Here is a 26,696-nt window from a genome sequence, read left to right as displayed (position 1 = left end):
AATACTTCCCACCCCATGCCCCAGTGAGAACATCTCCCCCTCAAATTCGTGCTGTGACTCCAGCACCCAGCACAGTGCCGGGAATCTGGCAGGCCCTGGACGGGTGTCAGTGGCTGAGCAAAGTCTTAGAGCACCAGTCCTGAAACAAGTCTTGAAAGCTCGATTTTCTCTCCTGCTCCACTCCTCTGGACCTCATCTGGATTATTCTGGCCCCTCCCAAAAAAATTAATAAAACTGAGATCATTCCACAGACATTTTAGTTGCTGATACTTCAACATCAGAAAATTGTCTCATGTTTACAGCTTTAAGCCCTTTATTATCCTTGTTATCAACTCAGTGCCTTCTATAGAATTTATTCAGCTTAGCCTGTTACATGCCAAGATAGAAAACCAGCCTTTGGAGTAAGCTACCTGAGAATTAGGCACCAAATAAACAAACTCACTCTCGCCCTCGCCCACACCAGCCCATTTGTACTGCAGTGTCTGTTGGGGTGAAAGCATCCTCGCCAGGGGTGGGTGTGTTGTTTCTCCTTTGCATCGGAGAGAAACCAGCAGTAGCTGGAGCTAACACAGCTGCACACTTGGTTCCAGGCGGGAAATGATGCCCTTCCTGTCCCTGATCTTCTCCGCCCTTTTCATCCTCTTCGGCACCGTCATCATCCAGGCTTTCAGGTGGGTGCCCAGGCTGCTCACAGGGAGCCCCAAATCACCATGGTCATTTATTTGTGCTCTTTTGAGGGGATGGCCGTGGTGGCACACACCTGTCATCCCCACTACTTGGGAGGCTGAAGCAGAAGGATGACTTGAGCCCAGGATTTCAAAGGCAACCTGGGCAGTAACCCTGTCTCAAAACCAGTCTTTTTTTTTTTTTTTTTTTTGGTAAAACTCTTTTTTTCATTCTTCAGTGACTCCAGCGATGAGCGAGAGTCACACCCTCCAGATAAAGAGGAGATTCCTGAGAAGGCTGGGAAGACTGAGCCGAGCTTCACCAAAGAAAGCAGCAGGTTTCTGTGACCCACTCCACACTCATTCATCCTCTGCACCCGCCCCGAGCAATCATGCAGCCTGCAGGGCAGCAAGGGATGAGTAGCAAGGAGAGGTTGAAGGGCTACACCTCACCTCCCTCATGCAGGACAAGAGCAAGGGTTAAGCATCCCTAACTTGAAAAGTGAAATGTCAGATGCTCCAGAATCTGAAACTTCGCACAAGCATAACCCACAAGTTGAGAGTTTCACACCTGACCTGATAGAACAGGTCATGCCAAAATGCAGGTGCACTAAAACTTCTCTATGAAATTATCTTCAGGCTAGCCCAGCGCACACCTGTAACTCAGCACAGGAGGCTGAGGCAAGGGGATTGTCAAAGTTCAAGGCCAACCTGAACTACATAGGGAGACCTGTCCAAAAAAAAGGAAAAGAAATTATCTTCAGGCCATGTGCATAGGTGTACATGAACCATAAATGAGCTTCATGTATAGACTTGGGTCCAATCCTCTAAGGTATCATTATGTATATGAAACACAGTAAAATGGTGGTTGTGAGCATGATTCATTCCAGAAACATGCTCATAATTCAAAGCACTTATATATCAAAGCAAATTTCTTCATAAATAATGGAAACTCATTTGACAACCCAAAAATATTCATATAAAAATGATGACGGGGGGCTGGGGATTTAGCTTAGTGGTTCCACCACCTGCCTTGCAAGCATAAGGACCCGAGTTCAATCCCCGGTACCAAAAAAAAAAAATGATTACAATATTAGCCAGGTGTAGTGACTCACTCCTATAATCCCAGCATTCAGGACGCTGAGACAGGTGGATTGTGTGAGTTCAAGGCCAACCTGCGCTCCATAGTGAGTTCAAGGTAAGCTTGAACTACATAGTAAGACCTTGTCTCAAGAAAAAAAAAAAAAAGATGAGCCAGAGATTTAGCTCAGTGATTCCACCGCCGCCTGCCTCGCAAGAACAAGGTCCCAAGTTCGATCCCTGGTACCAAAAAAAAAAAAAGATTACAATATTATAATACAAAAAAAAAATGTCTGCCCAGACCCTGTAGATGTTTAGACGGTCTGGTCATCATCCACCTGTGGCTTCAGTTTCTCAGTCTCAGATGAGGTAACGGAGGCAGGCAGCCCAGAAGCATCTCAGTGTCACCACCACTCATAAGTTTGCCCATGACTGATCAGAGCCAGGATCTCAGAGACAAGGGAAACAGATGGAGTGGCCACTGGCACCTTCATTCTGTCCTAAGGCAGCTTTCACAACAGCCAAAAAGCAGCAACAGAGGGCTGTTGTAGCCAGGGTTACCTGTGAGTTGGGGTGGCTCCGTTTCTCCAGAGTGGGAGTAGTAAACATCCTCATGGTCTGTTAAGAGCCCAGCGTGTGCTCCACCAGTGCCTTCCTAAAGTAGTGGCATCCACCTCTCCTGATGCCATCCTAAATCCTCCATATTTCCCCACAGCAAGATTCCTAAAAAAGGTTTTGTGGAGGTCACCGAGCTCACAGATGTGACGTACACCAGCAACTTGGTCCGCCTGAGGCCAGGCCACATGAACGTGGTCCTCATCCTGTCCAACTCCACCAGGTCCGTCCTGCTGCAGAAATTTGCTTTTGAGGTTTACACGTTCACTGGGTAAGTGTGTGTGTGTGTGTGTGTGTGTGTGTGTGTGTAAGAAAGGGAGAGAAGACATGCACTCTTGGGTCCCTTTGGGTGAGGGACCGTTGCACCCTTTCCTCCATGGCCATTCAGGGCTTTATCCATGCAGCCATCTAATTTTGGCTGTGTCCTTCCCAACCCCGACATCTGAGCCATCACAGGGACCTCTTTGCCCACGTTATTTTCATGTCCTGTTGGTTTGTGGACAGAAGAGCTTGACCTCAGTGTTACTCCCTAAGCCATGTCAGAACACTGCCTTTTCCAAACTCAGGCGTTCTCTTGAACCCAGACACCAAGGGTGACCAAGTCCTGCTGGCGAGAGGAGGCAAGTGGATGAGTAGAGTGATATGGCTGTCACAGAGGTCACCTGGCTCCCCTAGAAAGCCAGTGTGTTCAGCCTCCACCTGATGCAAAACCCTTTCCCGTCATCTTGTATCCGACTGGAGTATTTTTGTCCCCTATGGGTAATATGTCACAGCACTGAGTCCTGACTGTCCTGCACAGGAGCAGCTGCCTGCACTTCTCCTTCCTGAGCCTGGACAAGCACCGGGAGTGGCTGGAATACCTCCTCGAGTTTGCTCAGGATGCAGCCCTGATCCCAAACCAGTATGACAAGCATTTCATGGAGCGGGACTACACTGGCTACGTACTGGCTCTGAACGGCCACAAGAAGTACTTCTGCCTCTTCAAACCCCAAAAAACAGTGGAAGAGGAAGAGGCCATGGGATCCTGCGGTGATCTTGACTCCTCACTGCACCTGGGCGAAGCTCGGGGGAAGCCTTCTGGTGGCCCTGGCCCCAGGCCCATCAAAGGGAAGCTGAGCAAGCTGTCCCTGTGGATGGAGCGCCTGCTGGAAGGGTCCTTACAGAGGTTCTATATCCCGTCATGGCCGGAGCTGGACTGAGGATTTCCAAAGAGCTGTGAACTCTTCAGGTTTTTAACTGGTCCTCAGAACAGGTATTTTCAGGACTCAACTATCACCATGAACAGAGTATAGATTTTAGATCACTCTTCCAGCACAGTAGCAGGAAGAATCTCTCCTTTGTCCTGGGAGTGAACCACACCACAGGCTTGATGTCCTAGATCAAAATAATTTCTTTTCCCTGTGGAGTTTTTTGTCCTCATTTGAATGCTTCACTATTTAAATAGACCTCTCCATTCCCTCCTCTTTGTTACCTCTGTCATGTGCTCACACCTCCCTCCCAACCTGTCCATTATGTTGGAGAAGCTGTGCGGGATGGACCCCTGGGAGCCTGTCGCCAACATCACTTAACCCTTCCCTGCCTCCCACCCTCAGCCTTGCTGCACATGCTCCACACAGAACAGCCAGCGTTTCTCGAGAGCCTTTGCTCCAAGTAGTCTTCCTGGAATGGTCATTCTGGAAGTAAGCAGTGAGAAATGTATTTTGGGGGTATCCCCCATGACAGTTTGCCAGCGACAGTCTTGAAAGGGGAGAAGGGCACATATGAGTTTGGTTTTCCTCCCAAGCAAAGGGAAGGGAAACCTGGAGCCATGCAGCCCCAGGAAGCATTGGCCCTGCAAGAAGCACCATCGTGACTTTGAGCCATTGACCTGTACGTTTTCAGATGCCTTTCTGCCCCTATCAATTTAGGGTACAGATATTAGGAGCCATAACTTGTAACCTTGTTCTCTGAACGTAGATAAGCTGCTTTGGAGCCAGTAGAGGTTAAACTGAGGACTGGTGATTCCTGCCTGCCAGGGGTCAGGTGGAGGAACCTCTTATCCTATGGTATCTCGAGTCAAATACCAGACAACGTCTTTGTATCGAGGAATGTAAACTTTCTCAGCAGCCCCAAAAATGCTGTATCTTCAGGTCATCTTTTGTGACAAGTAAGCTGAGACTTGTCCTAGACTCCCATTTGCAGTGGCTTCCTTTCCACTTCTGGCCTCAATCCCAGTGTCTCAGCTTCATGGTTGCTCCCTTCCCATGGCACCTGTGCTCCCAGGCCCAGGGTCACACCAGTCACCAGTGCTTCGTGTGCCTGGGGCCGGGCCGGTCATGCCAGCCATGAGCAGGCATTCTCTTTGTTCTTAGGCCCAAATCACCAGTGAGGTCGGGACAGCTTCCAAGAGTGATCTGTTCTGCTGTCCAGGCAAATGCCCTTTTGTAAGGAAGGGTGAAAATCAGGGATGGAATGTGTACTAAGTTAGTATTTCTCTAACCAAAATTGCTTTTAACTAAGCCACTTGGATCATTGATCATTTCAACATTGAGCTATGGTGGTACATAATGAATTACTTGAGCCCAGGGATTCCTGTGGCTTTTCATGGAGTCTTACAGCTTTATTAAAAAATAAAGAACTCACTGCCAGCCATGGTTCTTCCACATGACCCTTCAGACTTGATGCTGGCTGTGGGCACTTTGTCTACAGCACCTGCCCAGTTAGAATTCACTTTACTGGCTCCTTGATATACTGGCTTCAGAATTATTTTCTAGGTTTCTTTGTGAGGTTTTTTTGAGTTGTTTTTTTTTGGTACCAGGGATCAAACTTGGGACCTTGTGCTTGCAAGGCAGCCAGCGGAACCACTCAGCTAAATCCCCGCCTATGTTTTTGTTTTTAATGGCCAAGTTGATCATAGGAGTAGTGTTTTGATTCAGTAGTAGGTTTTTATTTTTAATTTGTGATAATAATGAAATTCTTGGCTTTAATTTCTAAAAACCAAAAATTGCCCAGATGTGTTTTTTTTTCATTTATGTCATTAGGGCCGGGGATTTAGCTCAGTGGCACCGCACCTCCCTCAAAAGCACAAGATCCTTAGTTCAATCTCCAGTACAAAAAAAAATTTATCATTAAAAGCACCTACAGACAGCTGTACCTTCTGCTTGTAACAGGAAAGAAAATGGTGATGGAATTGACAAATACCCCTGGCAAATGATTGAGTCCAAAAATTCTCCTACGGGTCTGCCTAGGGGTTGGTGCCCACGCACCCCAAGAGGAGACTGTGGCTTTTATTTTCTATTGAACTTTACCCTTGACCGTTACAAGCCTTTCCTCCCTTACGAATGTTGTGTCCAAGAATTTGTTTACTTTTGTGTCAAACACATGAGCCCCTGTCCTGCTCAGCCAATGCTGCCATTTCTCATTGTGATATTTGTGGTCCTATAGGATCTGATTTGGGTCTTGACACCTGCGTCTTCAAATAGCAACATTGATGTTTTAAGAGGCGAGTGTCTCCAGTTGATACTGACATGCATTGTGTTTGGTAGATGAGCGAAAACTAGCCTAAAACAAGTGTTTGTGGGCTACAAAACCGTCTCAGAACTGCTTCTTTTCATTGCTCAGGTACTGGTCCCAGTTTGTCTGACACCTAATCAGCCCCCACTGAGCAACACTGCAGTGAGCAGGCCTGGCCTCCTTTCCAGAAAGCACCCTGGGGTCACAGCTGCTAGGTCATAGTTTTCTGAGGTTGATCTCTTTCTCATTCACACTCTTCATACTATAGACTTTTATTTATTATCATAATAATCAATTTGCAGCTGCCATCTGGACATAAGTGTTTTCTTGATGTAAAAAAAATGGGGCTGGGTGTGGGCCTGTAATCTCAGCACTCAGGAGGCTGAGGCAGAATGTTGGCTACAAGTTCAAGGCCAGCATGGGCTATGTAGCAAGACTGTCTCAAAAAGAACAAAATATAGAATCTGACTATGCTTTAAATGATTTGCTTTGTTTGGAAGTAGGAATTGGAAGCAAACGCTCAGCTTTTTTCTTTATAGTAGAATTCCTTAAAAGCCGGGGCCTGGCTCAAGGTGTAGCTCTGTGGTAAAGCACTTGCCTTGCATGTGCCAGGCACTGGATTTGATCTCCACCATCACCAAAACAAAAACAAACTGATGCAAAACATCTTTGCAGATGAAATTTAGTTCATGTCAAATATCTGACATCTTCCCAAGAAAACAAATGCAATGTGGCAGCTGCTAAATCTGTTCAAGAAAGATAATTATACTTGAGAAACCCATCAGAGAAGGTGAATATTTTGCACTTTTGATACTCTTTAGAACAAATAACTTATGTGGCAAGTTGTATCTTTTTTATGTTTTGGGATTTTTTTGTTTGTTTTCAGGGGAGTTTTTGGTTTTTTTGCTTTTTTGAGGTTTTTGGGTTTTGTTTTTTTGTTTTCTTGTATTGTGAACAGGCACTGAAGCTGATGTTATTTGTTTTAAGAATATTACAGACTGGAATCAAATAAACTATTTTAATGTGTGACTACTGTTGGGTAGCTCTTGCATTCTGAGATAAAGATTTGATCACAGATACATTATGAACAAAATCAAATTTACATGTAATTCACATGCTTGCTGTCAGCATAGTTTAATAGTTTAACTGCAGATTTCAGGAACTGTTGTCCTAGAGAGTGCCTCAGCTTAAAAAACAGATAATGTGCTAGTAATTATCCAGGAATCCCAGTACTGTGGGAGGCTGAGGCAAAAGGGTCACAAGTTCAAGCCCAAAACCAATCTGGGCAATTTAACGATTTATCAAGACCTTGTCTTAAAAAAGCGGGGGGGGGGGGGGGGGGGGGCAGGCCAGGGATATAGCTCAGAGGCACTGGGTACAATCACCAGTACCACAAAAAGAAAAGTAGCTCATGCAAACCTGAATCTTATAGGGAATGGGTTAGAGGTTTCATCGAGGGCTCAGCTGTGTGGTCCAGAGTAGAAGACGTTTTGGGCCCTTCCCAGGTACCTCCTAGGACTTGCATGCGTTTTCTTTCTAACTTTTCATTTATATTTACAGTGGTCCTGAAACCAAGATATAGCCCCTAAGCTCCTGGAGAAGGAGCTGTATTTTTTTTTTTTTTGGTACCAGGGATCGAACTCCGGTCCTTATGCTTGCAAGGCAGGCAGCAGAACCACTGAGCTAAATCCCCGGCCCAAGGAGCTGTATTTTAAAAGAAGATTCTGTAGAAATATGGAAAATCTACACAGCATTATTCCATAAGTTTGTTGTTGTGTTTTGTTTTGTTTTGGTTTTTGGTACCAGAGATCTAACTCGGGTCCTTGTGCTTGCTAGGCAAGCAGCGGGAACCACTGAGCTAAATCCCCGGCCCTATTCCATAAGTTTTTTTAATTTCAGTGCTTCAAGTTTTAGATAACCTTGAATGAATTCTCCATCCCCTCCCTGTGTCCTCCATCCTCATTCATCAAAAGAAAAACTCAAAAGCAGTATCAGAGCTTAACTTCCTAAGTCCACTCAAACTCCTCAGAAACGGTGGCTGTTTGGGTTAGAGTTCTGAATGTCTTTATTTTATAGCCACAGTGACACTTCCAGCAGACAGCTCTACTGGCATAAACTCTCATACTCAAGATTGTGGCTCATAAATTCCGGAGATTGTCCAGCAAGGCAGTCTCTAGAAAGCTCAGGCAGTTGTCACTTTGGGTAGTGTACACAGCATCTCGAACAGCAGGTTCGCTGCCAGGAGGGCTGTATTTCCTGGGAGGAGAACCCCAGCCCGAGTGAATGAGTACCACATACCCACCACCCTCCCCACCTGGAAGCTGAGTGTTAGGACCCCCAGCCTCTGCCCTCTGACCCCAACTCTGTGCCCTCCATGGGCTGCCCATCCAACCGTGAGCATGTGACCTGCTATTCCCCCTCTCTCATCTGGAAACAGTATGAGAATTCACAGGAGTCTTTGCTTCCACTTAAGACTCCCCCCACCACAAGAAACCCTCTAATAGGGCCAGGGATTTAGCTCAGTGGCACTGAGTCTGCCTCAAAAATGCAAGGTCCTGAGTTCGATCCCCAGTACCAAAAAACAAAACCTCTAATAATGCTGTGTACCGTATTTATTACCTGCCTCTGAAGCCAAAAGCCCTAACTCTGTAAGCATTTTTAAATTAAAATTTCCAGGACAACCTGGGCATACTGCATCCCAGCACTCTGGGAGGCTGAAGCAGGAGAATTGCAAGTTCAAGCCCAATCTGGGCAACTTAGTGACTTAGTGAGACCCTGTCTAAAATTTTTAAAAGGCTGGGGATGTAGCTCAGTGTGAAGGCCCTGGGTTCAATACCCAGTACAAAAAAAAAAAATCCAGATGGCAACTGCTTTTAAGATTTTTTTTTTTTTTTGGTACCAGGGATCAAACTCCACGCTTTTGAGGCAGGGGCAGGCTAAGCTAAGCTAAATCCCCAGCCCTCTTAAGATTTTTTTGTTGTTGTTTTCCTGCAGCACTGAGGATTGAACCCAGGGGGATTCCCACTGAGCTGCACCCGCACACTTTGTTGAGACAGGGTTTCACTTTGTAGCCCAGGCTGCCCTTGAATTTCTTCAGCCTCCAGATTACTGACATTACCACCATGCACCACCACACCCAGCTAAATATTCACTTTTCACTCAGATACCAAAGGAGGATGGAATTGCTCCACCTTGTCACTAAACCTCAAGCTGCTTTCTTTCTCTTCTGCTGACAGATTAATAATACCTGGCTAATCCCAGGGGTTTTGTTAAGGTTAATTAGCTACTGTTTGTAAGGGGTGCAGTAATAGGTTGATTTTCTTCACTGTTGGACATACCCAGCAGGGTTCCAAGGTTTTTAAGGGAACCTATCCATGTTCAATTTAGTAACTAGGTTAATAACAGTTTGAACTAGCAGCTGCTCAGGAATCACAGCTGTCTTCCTTACCAGAAACATCATACTGCGGAGAAACTTCCACGAGGTCACCACCCACCACATTCAGGCCTTGACAGCCGCGGATGATCTCGAGAGCCTGTCCAAGATGAAAACCAGGTTGTCCACAGAGTCAAGGGCTGCTCCGGACACACACCCACCCGTGGACCAGGAACCGTAAACCGCAGCCATGAGGGTGGGCCTCCTGGAGACACAAGCAGAGAGTACACACTGCCTGCCCCAGAAGTGCACTCTGCCAGGGTGTGACAGAGAAGAGCAAACCGATGGGTTCAGGGCCATTGATGAAGGGCGCCAGGCATGACATCCTGGAGAGGTGGAGGAGGCTTCTCCAGGGTGGGAAAGTTTCAAAGGAACAGCCAAGCTGAGGAAGAGAGTTCCAGGGAGACAAGAAGACAGGCAAGGGCACCATGATGGGAGAAGTCAGAGGTGGCCCAAGGTCAGGATGGGGAAGGGGGAGGAGGACATCGCCCAGTCTGTAAGGGTTTCCATCCTGCAGGCGAGCAGCAGAGGGCTGTTCCTGTTTCTGAATCTGACTGAGGGGGACAGGGGACTTAGGAGCACCCCCCTTTCACTTCTCACTACACCTTGCAGTATCCATGGCTCCTGTGCCAGACACTGTCTGGCTCCAGGAAGCGGGGGAGGGGGGTGAACCTCCAAAACCCCACCCCCCAGCTTACTTCTAGCCATTGCCACAGCCAACTGTGCACCCTGTGCCTACTCAGCACACCTTCTGGAAGCTTAATTCAGTGTAAACCTGGGGAGTCACCTTGGTAGGGAGGTAATCCCATTGTGTGTGCTTTTTAAGTTAACCCTAAACGGGTACATTTAATGTTTTCATTGGTTTCATTTGGGTGCTGGGGATTGAACACAGGGCCTGCACATCCAAAGCCTGTGCTTGACCACTGAACTACACCTCCACCCCCAAGGTTTAATGTTCATAGGACGGGCAGGGCCACTACAGCACTGTCCCTGAGCTGGCTACAGAGGGGCCAGAAGCAGGTGGACCACTCAAAGGACTCTGGTATCCCAGAGAAGACATGAGAGCCCTGCCAGTATCAGTGCCCCCTCCTTCAGTATTCCACCCCAAGGACAGCCCAAGAGCAGTTAAAACCTGGATGCTGAGCCCGGGATTTAGCTCAATGGTTCTGCTACCTACCTCGAAAGCGCAAGGTACAGAGTTCGATCCCTGGTACCAAAAAAAAAAACAAAACCTGAGTGCTCTGCTGATAAAATCATATCCTGGCTGGGCATGGTGGTGAACTTGGGATCCCAACACTTGAGAGCTGAGACAGGAGGATCACTGCAAGTTTGAGGCCAGCCTAGGCTACATAGTTCAAGGCCAGCCTGAACTGCATAGCAAAACCTTGTCTCAAAAAGCAAGCAAACAAGGGCCGGGGATTTAGCTGGGTGGTTCCACCGCCTGCCTTGCAAGTGCAAGGAACCAAGTTCAATCCCCCGTACCAAAAAAAAAAAAAAGCAAACAAAAACTAAAACAAAAAAAAATTCCTATTTCGATTCTTAAAGACTCACTACAAGTACTAAGAAAGCGAGGTGCTAGGTATCTCCACCCCAGGAATCCACTAGGGGAGCCTCCTTACCTGACTCGGGGTGAGACCAGCAATTTCAGGTGTCCCTGTCCCCGGTGCGTAGGCGGGGTCCAAGGCATCGATGTCAAAGCTGATGTACAGGGGCTTGCCTCCCATCTGCTGCCGGACTTCCGCCATCAGTGGCACCAGTGACTTCAACCAGCAGTCTTCAGCCAGGACCACCCGGAAGCCCTGGGTGGGAGGAATTGAAGAGCTGGAGGTCAAGGCCAATTCCACACAAGCTCTTCCACCGCTGACCCTCAGTCTCCCTGGGGAGGAACTGCTGCCCCTATTTTACAGGCAAGGTAGGGAAGTAGGGCCAAAGCTACTCTGTGAGCTAGGATCAGGGAGAAGCTTCGCTAAAGACAGGGAGAAACTGCGAGAGCCGGTTGGTTCTTCCCAGCGCAGCAACAGCCTCCTCTGTGACAAACTCGGCTTCCTGTCCCCACTTTCTGAACTTGGTTAGTAAAGTTCCGGTCTACCCCATCATGGCCACAGGTAGGCAATGCCGAGGAAGGCGCTCTGGGGACAGGCGCTCAGTGTGTCACCTGGCTCCGGTTGTAGCGGTAGGGATCTAAGGTGGCAGCAGAGCCCCGGATGCCGATCTGCACCACCCGCTCGCAGTCCAGGAGTCCCTCGTCCACGCAGCGGCGGAAGGGCGTCCCATGATAGAGCTTCTCCCCCAGGGCCTTGTCGGTCGTGTCCGTGTGGGCATCCACGTGCAGCAGCCCCACGGGGCCATGCCTGGTGACAACGAGGCAGCTCAGAGGCCAAGCGACCCCGTGGGCAGGAACACAGCCACCCTGGCCTCACCAAATCTGACAATGGTTCATAGCCACAGCGGGAGGCCTGGCCTCAACCACCTGCCTCACAAATCACTTCACTCTCAGAGGAGCCAGAAGAAAACAGAAGCTCCTTTAGCTGCCACCCTGAACTGCTTCACTTAGAGACAGGGCAGGGGGGACGTCAATGACAGTGAGGTGGTGGCTCAAAGATGAGGTTGGCCAAGGCTGCACCAATCAGCCATCCCTTCCCCAACTGTGGCACCAATAGGAAGGTTTTTTTTCCTCTTACAGTAGGGAACTGAACCCAGGGCCTTCACACTGAGTTATGTCCCCAACCTTCTTTTCTTTTTTGAGATAAGATCTTGCTAACTTGCCCAGGCTGAACTCTAACTTAGATCCTCTTGCCTCAGCCTCCCGGAGTCCTGGGATTGGAAGCATGTGTCACCACCCTTGGTTCCAGCAGCAAGCTTGGGGCGGGGGCGTTGTTTGTTTGGTTGGTTGGTTTTTTGAGACAGGGTCTCACTGTGTAGTTGAGGCTGGCCTTGAACTCACTATGTATCCCAGGTTAGCCTCAAACTCACAATGATCCTCCTCCCTCAGCTTCCCAAGTGCTAGGATTACAAATGTGTGCCACCACACCTGGCTTCCAACAGCAAGATTTGACCCAGCTCCTCTCCATCACCTCCATCAACCCCTGCCTGCCACCCTGGTACACAGTCAAACATATGGTCCCCATCAGTGGGAGGCAAGCACAGCTTGGAGATAAGACCTCTATCAGCCAGAAGACACATCCAGCCTGAATGCTACCCACATGCCCTTCCCAAAAATGAAATGTGGATCTGCCACCCCTGGCCTCAACCCTACTGTCTTTCTCTATGTAAGTTAGCCAAAGATGGTTATTGCCTGCTGGACTCTACTACTGAAAAAATCAGTCTTCCCATGGTCTGGGGAAGGGGTCCCATCGAGAAAACAGGATTTCTCCAGCTGAGTGTGGTGGTGCATGCCTGTGAACACAGCACTTGGGAGCCTGTGAGGCAGGAAGGTTGCAAGCTTGAGCCCAGCCTGGGCTACATAGTCAGACACCATCTCAAAAAAACAACAAAAACACATGCCGCCTGTGCCCTGCCTGTCAGTAATTTGTACTTAGCTTTTGAAGCCAAACAGAAACTGCAGCTAACCAGAAGGGGTTCTGAGTTTCACTAGGGCTTCCAGACAGCTTGAAAACACTGAGCACACGGACTAGCAGAGATCTGGGCAGCGGAAGCAGGGCTGATCACAATGGTTTTGGCTTCCAGCTGGTGACTGACAAACACCTGGAGCTCGGCCTTAATTTTGATCTGCAGAAGCGACTTCATTGGGAATTTCCTATCATCCCTGAATAACCAGGGAGGCGCAGCTGCCACCCAAAGCAGCCTAGCAACAGATAAAGTGTCCTGAGCTCCAGAATTCTGAAACCTCGCTTGGCCAAGCCATTTGAGACTTACTTTTCTGCCATGGCTTGCAATATGGGATATGTGATTGTGTGATCTCCACCTGCAAAGGTAAAAAGGAAAAAACATCTGAGATGTGGATAAGATTATCACATAGCAGCCAGGTGCAGTAGTGCATGTCTGTAGTCCCCGCTATTCAGGAGGCTGAGGCAGGAAGATCACTTCAGCCTAGGAGTTTGAGACCAACCTGGGTAACATAGTGAGCCACTGTTTCAACAAAAAAGAAAAGAAAAAAAAAAAAGGAAATTCAACAAATGAAAGCTTAACCATAAGTGCCCTGAACAGCTCTGTCCAACAGAACCTTCTGTGATGATGGAAATGTTCTATAGGAGCCAATATTGTGGCTGAGGAATTCACTTTTTTTTTTTAATTTTTTTTTTTTTTTTGGTACCAGGGATCCAACTTGGGACCTTGCACTTTCGAGGCAGGGAGCAGAACCACTGAGCTAAATCCCCACCCCCAACTATTTTATTTTGATTAATTTTAATTTAACATGCGGCTAGTGGCTATCCTGTTCAAAAGAGCAAGCCTAGAAAAGTATTACTATTGATATTTATTAATACCAATAGCTAGGGGCTGGGGCTTTAGCTCAGTGGTTCTGCTGCCTGCCTCGAAAGTGCAGGGACCCGAGTTCGATCCCCAGTACCAAAAAAAAAAAAAAAAAAACCAACAGCTAACATTTGTTGGAGTTTAAAATATACCAACCACAATTCTGGGCACTTCATATGCACATTATTTGGTTTATTTGTTTGTTTTTTGAGACAAGGTCTGGCTATGTAGCCCAGACTGGCCTCAGACTGGCCTCAGACTTGCTACAGTCCTCCTGCCTCAGCCTCCCAAGTGCTGCACTACCAAGCCTGGTTTGAATTTTCAATCCTCTTGCTTTAGCCTCCCTCAGTGCTGGGATTCCAGAAGTGCCCAAGGTGCCTGAAGACCCCTTACTTTTTGCACTAGGTAGATGCCTTTCTCCCTTACCCTAGTCCACCAGCCCTAACAGCGCTATCCCTGGGATTGAAGTGAATGAACTAGAACCTTCCCTTTACTACTTCTGCCTCTTCACGGTGGCCTGCCCTGAGGAAGCAGCTGCCTGCCTGACAAACCCATAGCTCGCCTCTTCGCCCTTTAAAACTCGGGTTACCCAAGGTCAGAGGAACACAGCCCGAGGCCACAATCTTCTGGTAGGCCTCTCGGATCCGCCCACAGCTGTCCTGAAGGTTGTAAAGATTGACGTTCACATCGCCAAGGTCGGCCACGGCAAGAGACTGGAAGGGGAGGGCACCCATGCTAGGGTTGGCCGCGCGTAGCATTGCTGATTCCTCCCGGATGCGGCGGGGTCCGAACCTGGGGAGCAGGAGGATGGTGCCGGCAGCCTGTCGCCTTCAGAGGGCAAAGGCGCTCTGCACCCAGGCTCCCTTTTCCAGACCTCGACTCCACAGGGGCATTTGGAGGACAGAGGCTTCCTGCCAAGGGCTCGCCTTCTGGGTGTTCAGCAGCACCCCTGGCCTGGACCTGCCAGCTGTGGGCAGTGCCTCCTCCCCAAAGCTGGGACAACCAAATACATCCCCAGTCCTTGCCAGATATCCCGATCCCCTGGGGTGCAGAGTCACCCCCTTGAGAACCATTGATCTTAACTATTTTTTTCTCAGTGCTGGCATGGAACCTGGGGCTTCCCCATGCTTCCCAAGTGCCCTGCCAAGTCCAAGGCTGTTATTGAGGAGCCTGAGATTTAGCTCAGTGGTTCCGCCACCTGCCCCACAAGCGCAAGGACCCGAGTTCAATCCCTGGTACCAAAAAAATAAAAAAATCCAAGGCAATTATTGAAAAGATCAGGGGTGAAGATTCAGGAGCCCATTCATCACCAATTAATTAATGGCATTACATAATCTCTTAATGTCCTTGAGTCTCAGTTTCCTAATCTGTAAAATATTAGTAACTTCACAGTGCTGTAATGAAATCAGGTAATTTATGCAAAGTGATGTGCATTTAGTGAATGATTCAGACCAGTACAGACAGATATGATAAGTTGAATCAGAAATTGCTAGTGCTCAGTAATTAGGAAAACAGATGTAACTTCCTCTGACTTGATCTCAGGAAAGGTTCCTTAATTTGAGCATGGCAGGGGCGCCTGGAACTCCCTGCAATCCTCCTGCCTCAGCCTCCGGAGTACTGGGATTAATTACTGGTGCGGCCGCCAGGCCTGAGCAGTTTGAGCATTTTCGGTCAGGTGATAGAAGTTTTGGGAAGGGGCACTGCCAGCGTCTGCTCTCAGATGCAATGTCCCATGCCGCCGTAAGACAGGGCGGGGAGTAGAGGACCCACAGATACCATCTGGGCAAAGCCCATGAGTTACACAAACCCCTCCGGACCCACAAGACCGGGGAAGAGGTGCGGCCCTCTAAATCCAGGCAGAGCCCCTGCAGCTGAAGGACCTTCCCCGCTGCAGGCAGTCACGGCCTTACCTCGCCCCCGGCCGGTTGGAGGTGCCGATGTCCAGGGGCACCCCGACGAAGGCGGCGTCCAGCCCCTCGGGGGAGGCCTGCACCGGCAGGCGCATCATGGAGCAGAGGCCCACCGGCCGGGCCACCCAATCGGGGCTGGGAGGCTGGTTCCGGGGAGCGTCCGAAGCCTGCCGGCAGGAGTGGCAGAGCCCCGAGCGCACGGGCCCCGCGCCCCAGGTCGCCAGCAGCCGCAGCATTGCGGCTCGCGTCCTGTCCCCTAGCCGGCAAGCTAGTGAGAGTCTTCAAAGTGCAGGGGCGCCTCGATGAAAGGCGCCGACGGCCTGAGGCCTGCACCTCTCCCCGCCCTCGGACTTCAGCCTCTGGCTCCTTGGGTAAACAGAGCCCAGAGGGGGCTCCGGCCCACGCCCACCAGCCCGGTCCCAGCTGCGACTTGGCCCTGTGTCCCCTAAACCTGGACTTTGGGGCCGGGGATTTAGCTCAGTGGCGCAGAGCCTGCCTCGAAAGAGCAAGGTCCTCAGTTCGATCCCCGGTACCAAAAAAAAAAAAGAAAAAAAAAACCCTAACAAACCTGGACTTTGGCAGCCCTCTCTCCTATTCAGAGTAACATTTTTGTTTTTGTAAAGGAAATAAGAAAAGTTTATTCTGAGCCGAATATGAGTGACCATGGCTGGGGAACACGGATTCATGTTACCCTGAATGACATATTCCCCCAAAGCTTAAAAGATTTGAAGGGAAGAGACCTTCCTCTAACCCAAAGGAATAGAATATCCTTTGGGGGGGGGGGGTACTGGGGATCAAACTCGGAACCTTGCGCTTGCGAGGCAGGTGGCGGAACCACTGAGCTAAATCCCTGGCCCAGAATATGCATTTTTTATTTATTTTATTTTATTTTTTTTGGTGCCTGGGATCAAACTTGTGACCTTGTGCTTTCGAGGCAGGCACCAGAACCACTGAGCTAGATCCCCAGCCCCAAGAATATGCATTTTTTAAAAATGATATATTAAGAAATTTCTGGCTGGATTTTTGTGGCACATGCCTGTAATCCTAGCACTCGGGAGACTCAGACAGGAGGGTCCCCATGAGTACCAGGCCAGCGTGAACTAGTGACAACCTGCCCCCCAACAAAAAAGAAAAGAAAAAGAAAAGAAATTTCTGGACCTGGCTTGGTGGTGAATACCTAGAGTCCCAGCTGCCCAGGAGGCTGAGGTAGGTGGATAACCAAGTTCCAGGTAAGCCTGGGCAACTTAGTGAGACCTTGGCTGAACATCAAAAATAAAAAAGGCTGGGGATGTAGCCAAGCCTGAGGCCCTAGGCTCAACCCCAACCCCCAGAAAAAGAAGGGAAAGGGAAGGGAAGAGGAGGAATGGGAAGGGAGGTGGGTGAAAAGATAACAGTGGGGAAGGAAAGAGATGATTCATCATGGAATTATGTGAGTTATTTGGTGGCATTGTTTTTACTCTCTGGCAGCTGAGTGGGAATGGAGAAGATCCATTGAATCATAATCTCTATCCAAAGAGACTAACACATTGCACTCCAGCACCCAGCCTCTGCTCACAGGGCAGGGCAAAGGTCTCCAGTGCTCCACACACACTGAGCATACTGAGCACTTGTGGTTGGAAGAGACTACTCAGTGAGTCCCAGCCTTTTTGCAGAACAATGCAACCATCTCAGCTTTTCTCAACACCCAGATTCTACTGTTTCTCACGTCGCTTGTCCTTGAAGATATTGTTTTCTTGTTCCTGCTTTTGTTGGGATTGTAGTTGTTGAGACAGGGTCTCACTGTGTAGTTCAGGCTGTCCTGAAACTCACTGTGTAACCCAGGATATCCTCGAACTCACTGTAATCCTCCTCCCTCAGCCTCCTGAGTGCTCGGATGACAGGTGTGCACCACCCTGCCTGGCTTCTTACTCCTGATTTTGCTTTTCTTCAATTCACTTCACAAGTATTTATTGAAAGCTGACTATGTGCCACGACTCCATTCTCTTTCCATCATCTCTACCCAGGACACACTGTCCCCAAAGCATTTCTCACGCGGCCCCCTGACTGGGGAGGGACTCCTCCATCCCTGTCTACCTTTCTGATGGCTCTTCCTCCAAAAGGAATCTCCTTTCATATGGAGGTGACAGTTTTCTTCTGCAGGCCGTTAATTCCCAGCAGGGAGCATCTGATGTCCTGCCCTAGGTCCCCACAAGGAGGAGCTAAAATCAGCAATTTAGCTGCTTGCCACATGTTACCATCTGATGTCACCCTGGAGGCCAGCTGCAGAGTGCACGATCATCCCTCATGGACAAGGGCCCAGGCCAAGGTGTTGGGTTCCAGGGATGCAAGGAGGTGAGCAGCAAGCCCAGGTGTGACTGGTGAGGGTGGGAGGACTGGGAGAGGGCTGGGCTTCCAGCCAGAGCGGCCCAGGCAGCTGACCCAGGACTGTCTTCAGTGATAGTATTGCAGATAGGTAAATTAATTAGATATCTTGCAGGCAGTTAGACTGGGCCAGCCCGGCAGAAGCCAACACGGAGGACAGTCAAGACACACTCACTGAAGGCCAGTATTGTAAAAGGAGAGAAACCACCACACCCATGTAGGATGAATAGCAGTGATTGGTATTCTAAATAGGTATCAATCACCTGGGTGGGGGACAAAGATCTTCCAAGAAAGATCCCTGACCCACCCCTTTCCACCAAAAATTCTTGCTCATTCCTTTTACCCTTGCTGTGTGACCTGCTTCCCCATTGAATCCCCATTGAATCAATATTACCTAGACTATATTTATCATAGTCTTATTGGTTGTTCATAGTGGGGTTTTTTTGCTTTGTAAACAATAGAGCTTTATACAAATATAAAGTTCTGCACTTTCCAAGTTACTACTCCAATAAACACTTATTCAATTTAAGAAAACATCTAAAATATTTTGACAATGTATTTTAATAATACAGTCACAACATAATCTGCCCCCATTAAAACTCCAATGAAGTTTATAGCACCTACAACAGAACTTACAGATGCCTACAGTTTGTAGATCAGTTCAGTTTAGTTACATATATTGCTTTAAGAAATATCATTAATACAAATGTATGATTTACAATATCCTCATTATAGCAGAAAAAAATAGATTCATAAAACAAAATGTCTTTTAGGCATTTATTATGCCAGGTATTCAAAAGATTATTCTCATTACCATAAGAATAATATTCTTTTAGTGGTAAAAGTAAGATTTATTAGTCAGTCCAAAGACCACTGAAAGGCTTCCAGGGATTTCCAAAGTAAAATCTCACTATCCTTTCCCTAAAATAAATAAAACAACAGCAATCCCTAGGTATACCTTAAACATAAACTATGAACATTCTGTTTATATATTATTGGCCTCAGGATAAAAATAGAGTTTTAGAAACTAGTCAACACTACTGACCTGAATTTTGTTTTTACCTACTTGTATTTCTTTTCTTTTTTTTGGTACCAGGGATCGAACTCGAGTCCTTGCACTTGTGCAGCAGGCAGCGAAACCACTGAGCTAAATCCCCGGCCCCAAATTTTTTGTGTGTGATTTTTTTTTTTTTTTTTTTTTTTTTTTTTTGGTACCAGGGATCGAACTCAGGTCTTTGCTCTTGTGAGGCAAGCAGCAGAACCACTAAGCCAAATCCCTGGGCCTACCTACTTGTATTTCTTAGATAAGAAATTTCACCATAAAGTACATATTAAAAATGAACAATTATTTCTAACTTTTCTAACTCATATATAAGCCAAAGTGCTCACTTTTACAAAGAATCAAAACTTACTTCTGGGCCAGGGAAGTAGCTCAGCAGCACAGCACCTGCCTGGCAAGTGTGAGGTCCTGAGTTCAATCCCCAGTGCTGTCCTCCCACCCCCCAAAAAAAGCCTTACTTCTGAAAATAATCTATAGAAATAATATGTAAACACACAGAACTATGAAACACACTAAGAACATGGTCTTATGTGCTATGGATCAAAATGTAAAGATCTGTTACATATGTAAATGAACACATTAACTTGGGATATACTGCTATTACATGGCTGTGCATACACATGTATACCATAAAACAAATTCTGACAATGTTTCTGATGATACTATACTCTCTAGCCCCAACCACTAGAAAGAAAATAAAAATAATATGAAATCTGTTTCCTTTTTTTAATAAAGTTTTTAAGCAGAAAAACAAACCCAACACTCTTCTTTGTAAAATGAATGGAGCTCTAAACACTTCAGAGTCAAGAATCTCTTCAGTTATTCCCCAAGGTAACAGAACACATAGCTTTCTCTCTACTCAGGAAGTCTGGTCATCTCCAGTGTTTTGTCTTAAAAACTGCTTCTCAAGATACGAGGTAGCCATGCTGGTTAAATTCTTCCTGCTACCCACCTTACACCTGATGTAACCATACAGGTTGGCACCTTGTAGCACCACACCCATGAAAACCACAGCCAACCACTTTACTCTGAAGGAGAAGAGAGCACTAAAGGCAAATATCACCCACAACACTGGACAGACAATAAGTCCTAACCAAAATTTTCTTGATTCGGCCTCTGAAACACTATTATTCTCTTGAGAAGTTGCCTTCCTGGACTCAAACACCCAGTGGCTCTTCCCATCCTCATCAAAATGATTCCACCAACATAGGCCAACCATTAATCTACCTGTGACATTCTTCACTGCCCAAAAGTCACATGACAACAACAAGATAATGGTCACCATATAGGCAATAAAGCTGCTGCTGAGCAATTCACACAAAGATAGACTATAATTGCACTGACTGACTTTGGATCTTTTTGGTCTACTAACTGTTTCTTCTTCTGCATCAAACAGTGAAACATCTTCAGCATCATCATTACTGTCCTAGTAAGGAAGTTAAATATCTGCGGCAACATGGCAGCCCTGCACCAGCCCCCTGGTTGTTCATAGTTTTGCCCACCTTGTGATTCCTCATTGGATCGTATTACCTAAGTGACTGTATTTGTAATCTTATTAGTTGGCTACAGCTTTGTCACACCTTGAACTTGCCTCACCTCTTGGCTTTGACCCATAAAACACCTTCGTGAGAAGCTGGGTGAGTGGGCAACCCACTTTCCCGTCCCCCTCCTCTCTCTCTTAGACAGAAGCTTTCTTTCTCTTAGATAAATTTTTCCTACTCTTAACCTCCATTGTTCCTAGAATCCATTTTTCTATTTTAGAAAACCCGAATTCAAGTTTCTGATACCTAGCAGGTTTGGAAGTTACATCTCTTCCCCTATATCAATAGCAGATGCTGTTTCCATCTCTGGCTGGAGAACCACTAGAGCAAAATCCAGCGAAGTGCAGGGTGAAAGCTTTTTTGTTGTTGTTTTTTTGGTACCGGGGATGGAACTCAGATCCTTGCGCTTGCAAGTCAGGCGGTGGAACCACTGAGCTAAATCCCCGGCAGAGTGAAGGCTTTAACAATGCCCATAGGCAGGGTGATATTTGGCACAGAGATGGACAGAGCAGAACAGATGTCAGCTACCTATGACTGAATATCAGTGCCTACCATGTGGCTGACAAACTTGGTTTTTGTTTTGTTTTGTTTTTTCAGTTCTGGGGATTTTTATGGGGTTTTTTTCAGATGTCATTTTTTTTTCCATTAAGTTTATTGGTACATTTTAGGTATAAAATACAATTACATTCATCATTGGGATCTTGTACCATTACATGAGTATCTTGGTTCTTATTTTTCCCCTTCTCCGGCCCTCCCTTAACCCCCTCCACCCTTCCTATTTGCAAAGACTTTGTTCCCATTTTTTTCCTTTTCTCATATTTTTTTCTTTTCCCGTCTTTCCTTTCCCCTACCCCTCCCACTTCCCCTGTTCCTTTAGACCTTTTCTTCCTATCACACAATATCAATTATATGTTGTTTTAATTGCATTATCAAAATTTAGAGGACATTACCACAGATTTTACAGAATTTAAAAGGATATTGAAAGCATATTACAAAAATCTTTTTTGAAATAAATTTGAGAACTTCTAAGAAGTACCTTGGAAGACAAATTAATGAAACTGACTCTGGAGGAAATATAAAATTTGAATAGCACCTATTAAAGAAAGTATATTCCTAGCTTGAAAACCTACCTATATGACAACAATAGGCTCATATACATTTTAACTGATGAATTATATCAAATATTTAAAGCAGAAAAAAGAAGGAACACTTCTCCCCTCATTTTAGGAAATCAACATTATGCTAATACTGGATAAAGATAATAGAAGAAAAAAGTATGAATACAAATAAAAATTTGTTTAACAAAACAAACTATTAGAAGTCAGATCTGGCAGTATGTAGAAAGTGGTTTTATTATAGAGATGGCAGTGTTTGTTCAGCATTGGAAGATCCACCCCCGAAAGTCATCATTTTAACAGAGGAAAGGCAAAAGCCATATGACCCTGTCACTAGTTGGAGAAAAAGTATTGGACTAAATTCTACAGCTGTTCATGGTAAAAGCTATCAGGAGACTAGAAGTACAACAGAACCTTCTCAACAGATAAGACATGTACTCTATACTTCCAGCAAAAACGCCTTATATGAATGGAAAAGATACAATGCTTTCTTCCTAAGGTGGGGAACAAGGGCAGATATGCCTACTCTTCATCTTTCCATTAAACTTTGAAACATAGGCCCAAACCAAAATAGTCTGGCAATAAAAAGAAACAATTAGCACAGGAATGGCAAGGTAGAAGTAAAATCTTTATATGTAGATGAAATGATCATCTACAGAGAAAATACTAAGAAATCTCTAGGAGCCCCTAGAACTTGTATCTGAATTTAGCAGGATTAGAAAACACAAGGTCTATATAAAAATTCAGGTCTGTGTATACTTGCTATAAATGAGGAATTGGATATTGAAATTTGAAAGTTATGTAGGAGTATAAAGGACCTAGAAGAGTAAAAAGAAAAAAAAACAGTGTTGGAAGACATTTATTACCTAATTTTAAGACTTCCTCTAAAGCTACAGTAATAAAGGCAGTGTTGGCATAAGGAAAGACATATAGATCATTGGAATAAAATAGAGAATCTAGAAATAGAACCACACATATATGGTCTACTGAGTTTTGAAAGATTTAACATTAACATTTTATAGAACATAAACTCAACTCAAGAGCACAGGAAAAGATAGTGTTTTCAGCAAATGGCACTAGAACACCTGTTATCCGTATGTAAAAAATTAACCTCAACCCTTTATTTCCATACATAAAAATAACTTGAAAAGATCTATGAACCTAACTATGAAAGACTAAAACTATTAAACTTTAAGAAGAAATTATAAGGGAAAATGTTCATGAATTTAGGGTAGGCAAGAATTTCCTAGGATACAAAAAACATGATGCATAAAAGAAAAAAATTGATAAATGAGATTCCATCAAAATTTAGAAATTTAGCCGAGGGTTTGGCTCATTAGTTCCTCTGCCTGCCTTGCAAGCTCAGGGTCCTGAGTTCGATCCCCGATACCAAAACAAACAAACAAAATTTAGAAATTTAAATGACATCATTAAGAAAATGAAAAGTAGTCCTTAAAGAGACCATATTTATAATACATATAACCTATGACCAAAATATATAAAGAACACTTACAGCTCATTAATAGACAACCCAATTAAAAAGTAGACACAAGAAGATGATAAATAGCCAGTATAACACAAGCAAAGGTGTACAACACTAGAATCAGAAAAATACTAATCAGTACAATAACAGGATCGTATCATATACTCATTAGGGAGATGAAGTTAAAAGTTTTAAAAAAACAAATGTCAGCTTAGGTGTGAACCAGTTAGAACTTTCTAATACTGCTAATGTGAATGTAAAATTTTGGAAAACAATATAGAAATTTCTTGTATTACTGCTAAGAACCAACAGTTCTGTTCTTGTACACTTTTTTTTTTTTTTGGTACTGGGGATCGAACTTGGGTCCTTGCACTTGCGAGGCAGGAGACGAAACCACTGAGCTAAACCCCTGGCCCTCTGTTCTTAAGTTTTTACTTAAGAGGAATGAAAACACACGTTCACAATAGATTTGTACATAGAAGTTGACTATCCCTTATCTGAAATTCTTGGGACCAGAAGTGTTTCAGATTTTGGTTTGAAATCCACTTGCTCTGCAAAGAGGATAGCTACTCCTGCTTTTTTTCGGGTTCCTGTCACGTGGAGTATTGTTTTCCACCCTTTAACTTTCAGTCTATGAGTTTCTTTTTGAATTAAGTGTGTTTCTTGTATGCAGCATATTGTTGGATCTTGCTTCTTAACCCATTCTGCCAGTCTATTTCTTTTGATTGGTGAAATGAGACCATTAATATTGATGGTTATAACTGATACGTATTGACTTATCATTGTCAAGACTTTCTTTTTGTTGGATTCTCCCTCTTTGCATTTAATTTCTTGTTGCGCCCAACAGATTCATTCTGCTGGGCTTCCTGGGGTTGTGATCCTCATTGTCTTTTCCTAGGATATTGTCTAAAATTTTTTTGGAGTGCTGGTTTGGTATTCATGAAGTTCCTAAGGTGCTCTTTGTCATGAAAGTATCTTATTTCTCCATCAATTTTGAAAGATAGTTTTGCAGGGTACATCAATCTGAGTTGGACGCTGTTTTCCTTTGGGGCTTGAGGGTTTGTGTTGAGAAGTCTGCTGTGATTATAATGGCCTTTCCTTTGTATGTGATTTGTTTCTTTTCTCTAACTGCTTGTAGAATTTTGTTCTTCTGTTGGGTTTCTGGACTCTTAACTATTATATGCCTATGCGTAGATTTTTTTTGATCAAGGTTAGTTGCAGTCCTATATGCTTCACTTATTCATATGTCAAGTTCTTTTCCCCTGCTTGGGAAGTTTTCTGCCATCATTTCTGTGAACAGTTTTTTTATGTCATCTGCACTCTCTCCTGTTTTTTCATTGACTCCGATCAGTTTTACATTATTCTTCTTTGCATCATCTAGCAGCTGCTGGATTGATTTCTCATGGTCTCTTACAATTTTAAAGCAATTTTTCTTTTCCTGGTCACTAATTGCAGTCTTATCTTCTATGTCTGAAATGCTGTCCTCACATTTGCTCATTCTGCTGCATAAGCTTTCAATGGAGTTTTTAATCTCCTGGAAATCTGTTTGAATGTGTTTTATGGATTCCATTTGTTTCCTATGTTGGGATTCCATCATGTTCCTCAGTTCCTCTATTTTTTATCTGTGTCCTCTCTAGATTTATTAATCATGTCTTGCACTATGGGCACAATCTCTGCTGTTATCTGAGATATTATTTCTGATTTCATTTTTTCCAGATCCTCTTTTGTTGCCAGTTCAGGGAGTCCAGGTAGTTGAGCATCAGAGTGTTCCATCTCATTTCCCTTTGGGGTTGCTTTAGGTGATCTGGAAGTCTGGTTTTGAGACTTGTTTACATGTCTTCTCATTTTGACGGGGGCAGGCGGGAGGGTGTTGCTGCACCCACGCGCCTCACCTCCTCTGCTCTGAGGGGGATGGTAAAATGGCCCAGAAGCCTCCTCCTGGGTGCTGGGAGCAGCTCACCTCCTCTGCACTCTAATTCGGACTTTAAACCAAAACCCAATCCCCAGCAGCCACAAGAAACAGCACCATGGGCTCCAGAGTCTTTGTGCTCCATGGCTGGATGCTTCCAGGTCAGACCCTGGTGACCACACAAAACTCCTGAAAGGAAAATTCCTTATCCTTGTCCTTTAATCAGATTAAACGTAGCAGAGTGTATGTGACCAAAGACAACCAAAGCAAGATATGACGCGCACCTCAGGCAGCTTTGAGGGGCAGAGCAGGTTCTCAGATAGCCTTGTTTTGGTTTTTTTGAGACAGGTTCTTGCTTTGTAGTTCGGGCTGGCCTTCAACTCCCTATATTACCCAGGCTGGTCTCGAACTTGTGGCAATCCTCCCGCCTCAGCCTCCCCTAAGTGCTGGCATTACAGGCATGTGACACCATGTCAAGTGTCAGTTCTGGGATTGGATACAGGGTCTCACACAGGCTAGGCAATTGCTCTACCATTGAACTACAGCCCCAACCCTATTTATTTATTTATTTATTTATTTATTTTGGTACCAGGGATCGAACTCTGGACCTTGTGCTTTTGAGGCAGGCAGTGGAACCACTGACCTAAATCCCCAGCCCAACCCTTTTTATTTTTGATTTTGAGATAGGGTCTCAGTAAGGTGCCCGGACTGGCCATGAACTTGAGATCCACCTGTCTCAACTCCTGGAGTAGCTGGGAACTAGGATGATAGAGGTGCACTACCACACCTGGCAAGACATCAACCTTGGAGGACCAACTCTTCAAATAGCGCTCCATCACCATTTTGAAATGTTTGACATGAAAAAATTTGAATAGATTCAAAATCCATTAATGTTCTGAGCCATTTCAGTTGTACATTTGTTAAAGAAAAATTTTTGTACTTTGTGTATGTACGGTACTAAAAATTGGACCCAGGAGCACTCTCACATTAAGCTACATTCACAGCTCTTTTTATTCATTCATTCATTCATTCTTGTTTTTTAGAAACAGGGCCTCACTATGCAGTTCAAGTTGGCCTTGAACTTACTATGTAGCCCAGGCTGGCCTCAAACTTGCACCAATCCTGCTGCCTCAGCCTCCTCAGTGCTGGGACTACAGGTGTGTGCCACCATCCCCGTCAATCCTGGTCATTTTTGCATGTAGCCATTTCAAGCATAAAACCTTATATTGAACAGTTAATTCCCAGAATCTAAAATGTTGAAAATAGTTTATTTGAAAATTCTGTGTCAACTTAATACTTAATGCTTTCCCTAATACTTTGATTTTCTCAACTCAGTATAGAATATGCAGAAAACGTCATTAACTTTTCACCAGGTCCCATAGGAATCCTCTGACTTCAGGGGAATGTACTAATTGTATCTTTCCCCTTTGGTGCTGGGGACAAAACCCAGGGTGTGGTGCAGCTAGGCCAGCACTAGATCCCTGGCCCTGTGTCCTTCCCTTCTCCCTCTGTCCAGGACAAAGCAAAGGTCCCACGGGTCCAGTGAACTTGACTTGCCTTTCTGAGCGCCTGTAACCAACAAGGGCCAGGGCTGGGGCTGT

General features: G+C 45.5%; 2 protein-coding genes and 1 pseudogene across 6 annotated transcripts in view; 1 reads left to right on the top strand and 2 right to left on the bottom strand.

Annotated features, from left to right (window-relative positions):
* The window catches only part of Dnajc16 (DnaJ heat shock protein family (Hsp40) member C16), a 51,533-nt gene extending 44,652 nt beyond the window's left edge, over window positions 1–6,881 (top strand). For 2 of the 3 annotated variants that reach the window (XM_004850336.3, XM_004850337.3), the window contains 4 exons: window positions 591–671; window positions 905–1,003; window positions 2,461–2,631; window positions 3,160–6,881. In XM_004850336.3, the coding sequence (XP_004850393.2) occupies window positions 591–671; window positions 905–1,003; window positions 2,461–2,631; window positions 3,160–3,559 (751 nt within the window). In that variant the 3' untranslated portion in view covers window positions 3,560–6,881. Of the gene's footprint in view, window positions 1–590; window positions 672–904; window positions 1,004–2,460; window positions 2,632–3,133 lie in introns of all 3 variants that reach the window. The other variant, XM_021262848.2, reaches the window with a different exon arrangement.
* On the bottom strand, window positions 296–16,067 carry Agmat (agmatinase (putative)). Of its 3 annotated transcripts, none has more exons than XM_087215124.1 (7): window positions 15,627–16,059; window positions 14,306–14,508; window positions 13,162–13,210; window positions 11,441–11,636; window positions 10,905–11,084; window positions 9,301–9,385; window positions 296–4,778 (listed from the first exon to the last, which is right to left on the bottom strand). In XM_087215124.1, exons 1-7 carry the CDS (start codon window positions 15,860–15,862, stop codon window positions 4,708–4,710), a joined length of 1,020 nt encoding a protein of 339 aa, XP_087071250.1. In that variant the 5' UTR covers window positions 15,863–16,059; the 3' UTR covers window positions 296–4,707. The 3 variants fall into 3 exon arrangements, with proteins under 3 accessions (XP_087071250.1, XP_004850392.1, XP_004850391.1); XM_004850335.4 differs by having other exon boundaries at window positions 296–2,593; XM_004850334.4 differs by lacking the exon at window positions 296–4,778 and adding an exon at window positions 7,900–8,108 and having other exon boundaries at window positions 15,627–16,067.
* A 152-nt stretch (window positions 16,068–16,219) lies between these two features.
* Window positions 16,220–26,696, bottom strand: LOC147827287 (Golgi apparatus membrane protein TVP23 homolog B pseudogene; annotated as a pseudogene).

The sequence above is a fragment of the Heterocephalus glaber genome, unplaced genomic scaffold (assembly GCF_053883595.1).
Source record: "Heterocephalus glaber isolate CG9 unplaced genomic scaffold, H.glaber_assembly_v1.0 deba00001452, whole genome shotgun sequence".
Classification (NCBI taxonomy): Eukaryota; Metazoa; Chordata; class Mammalia; order Rodentia; family Bathyergidae; genus Heterocephalus; species Heterocephalus glaber.
This window is presented reverse-complemented; position numbering and strand designations above follow the sequence as displayed.

Bases quoted from the DNA above. Each gene is read 5' to 3' on its own strand.
- Agmat (XM_004850334.4), bottom strand. From the start codon at position 15,862: ATGCTGCGGCTGCTGGCGACCTGGGGCGCGGGGCCCGTGCGCTCGGGG. The intron at 14,509-15,626 runs GTAAGGCCGTGA...CCTGCTCCCCAG, and splicing joins TCCAACCGGCCGGGGGCGAG to GTTCGGACCCCGCCGCATCC. The intron at 11,637-13,161 runs GTAAGTCTCAAA...CGTTGTCACCAG, and splicing joins TTGCAAGCCATGGCAGAAAA to GCATGGCCCCGTGGGGCTGC.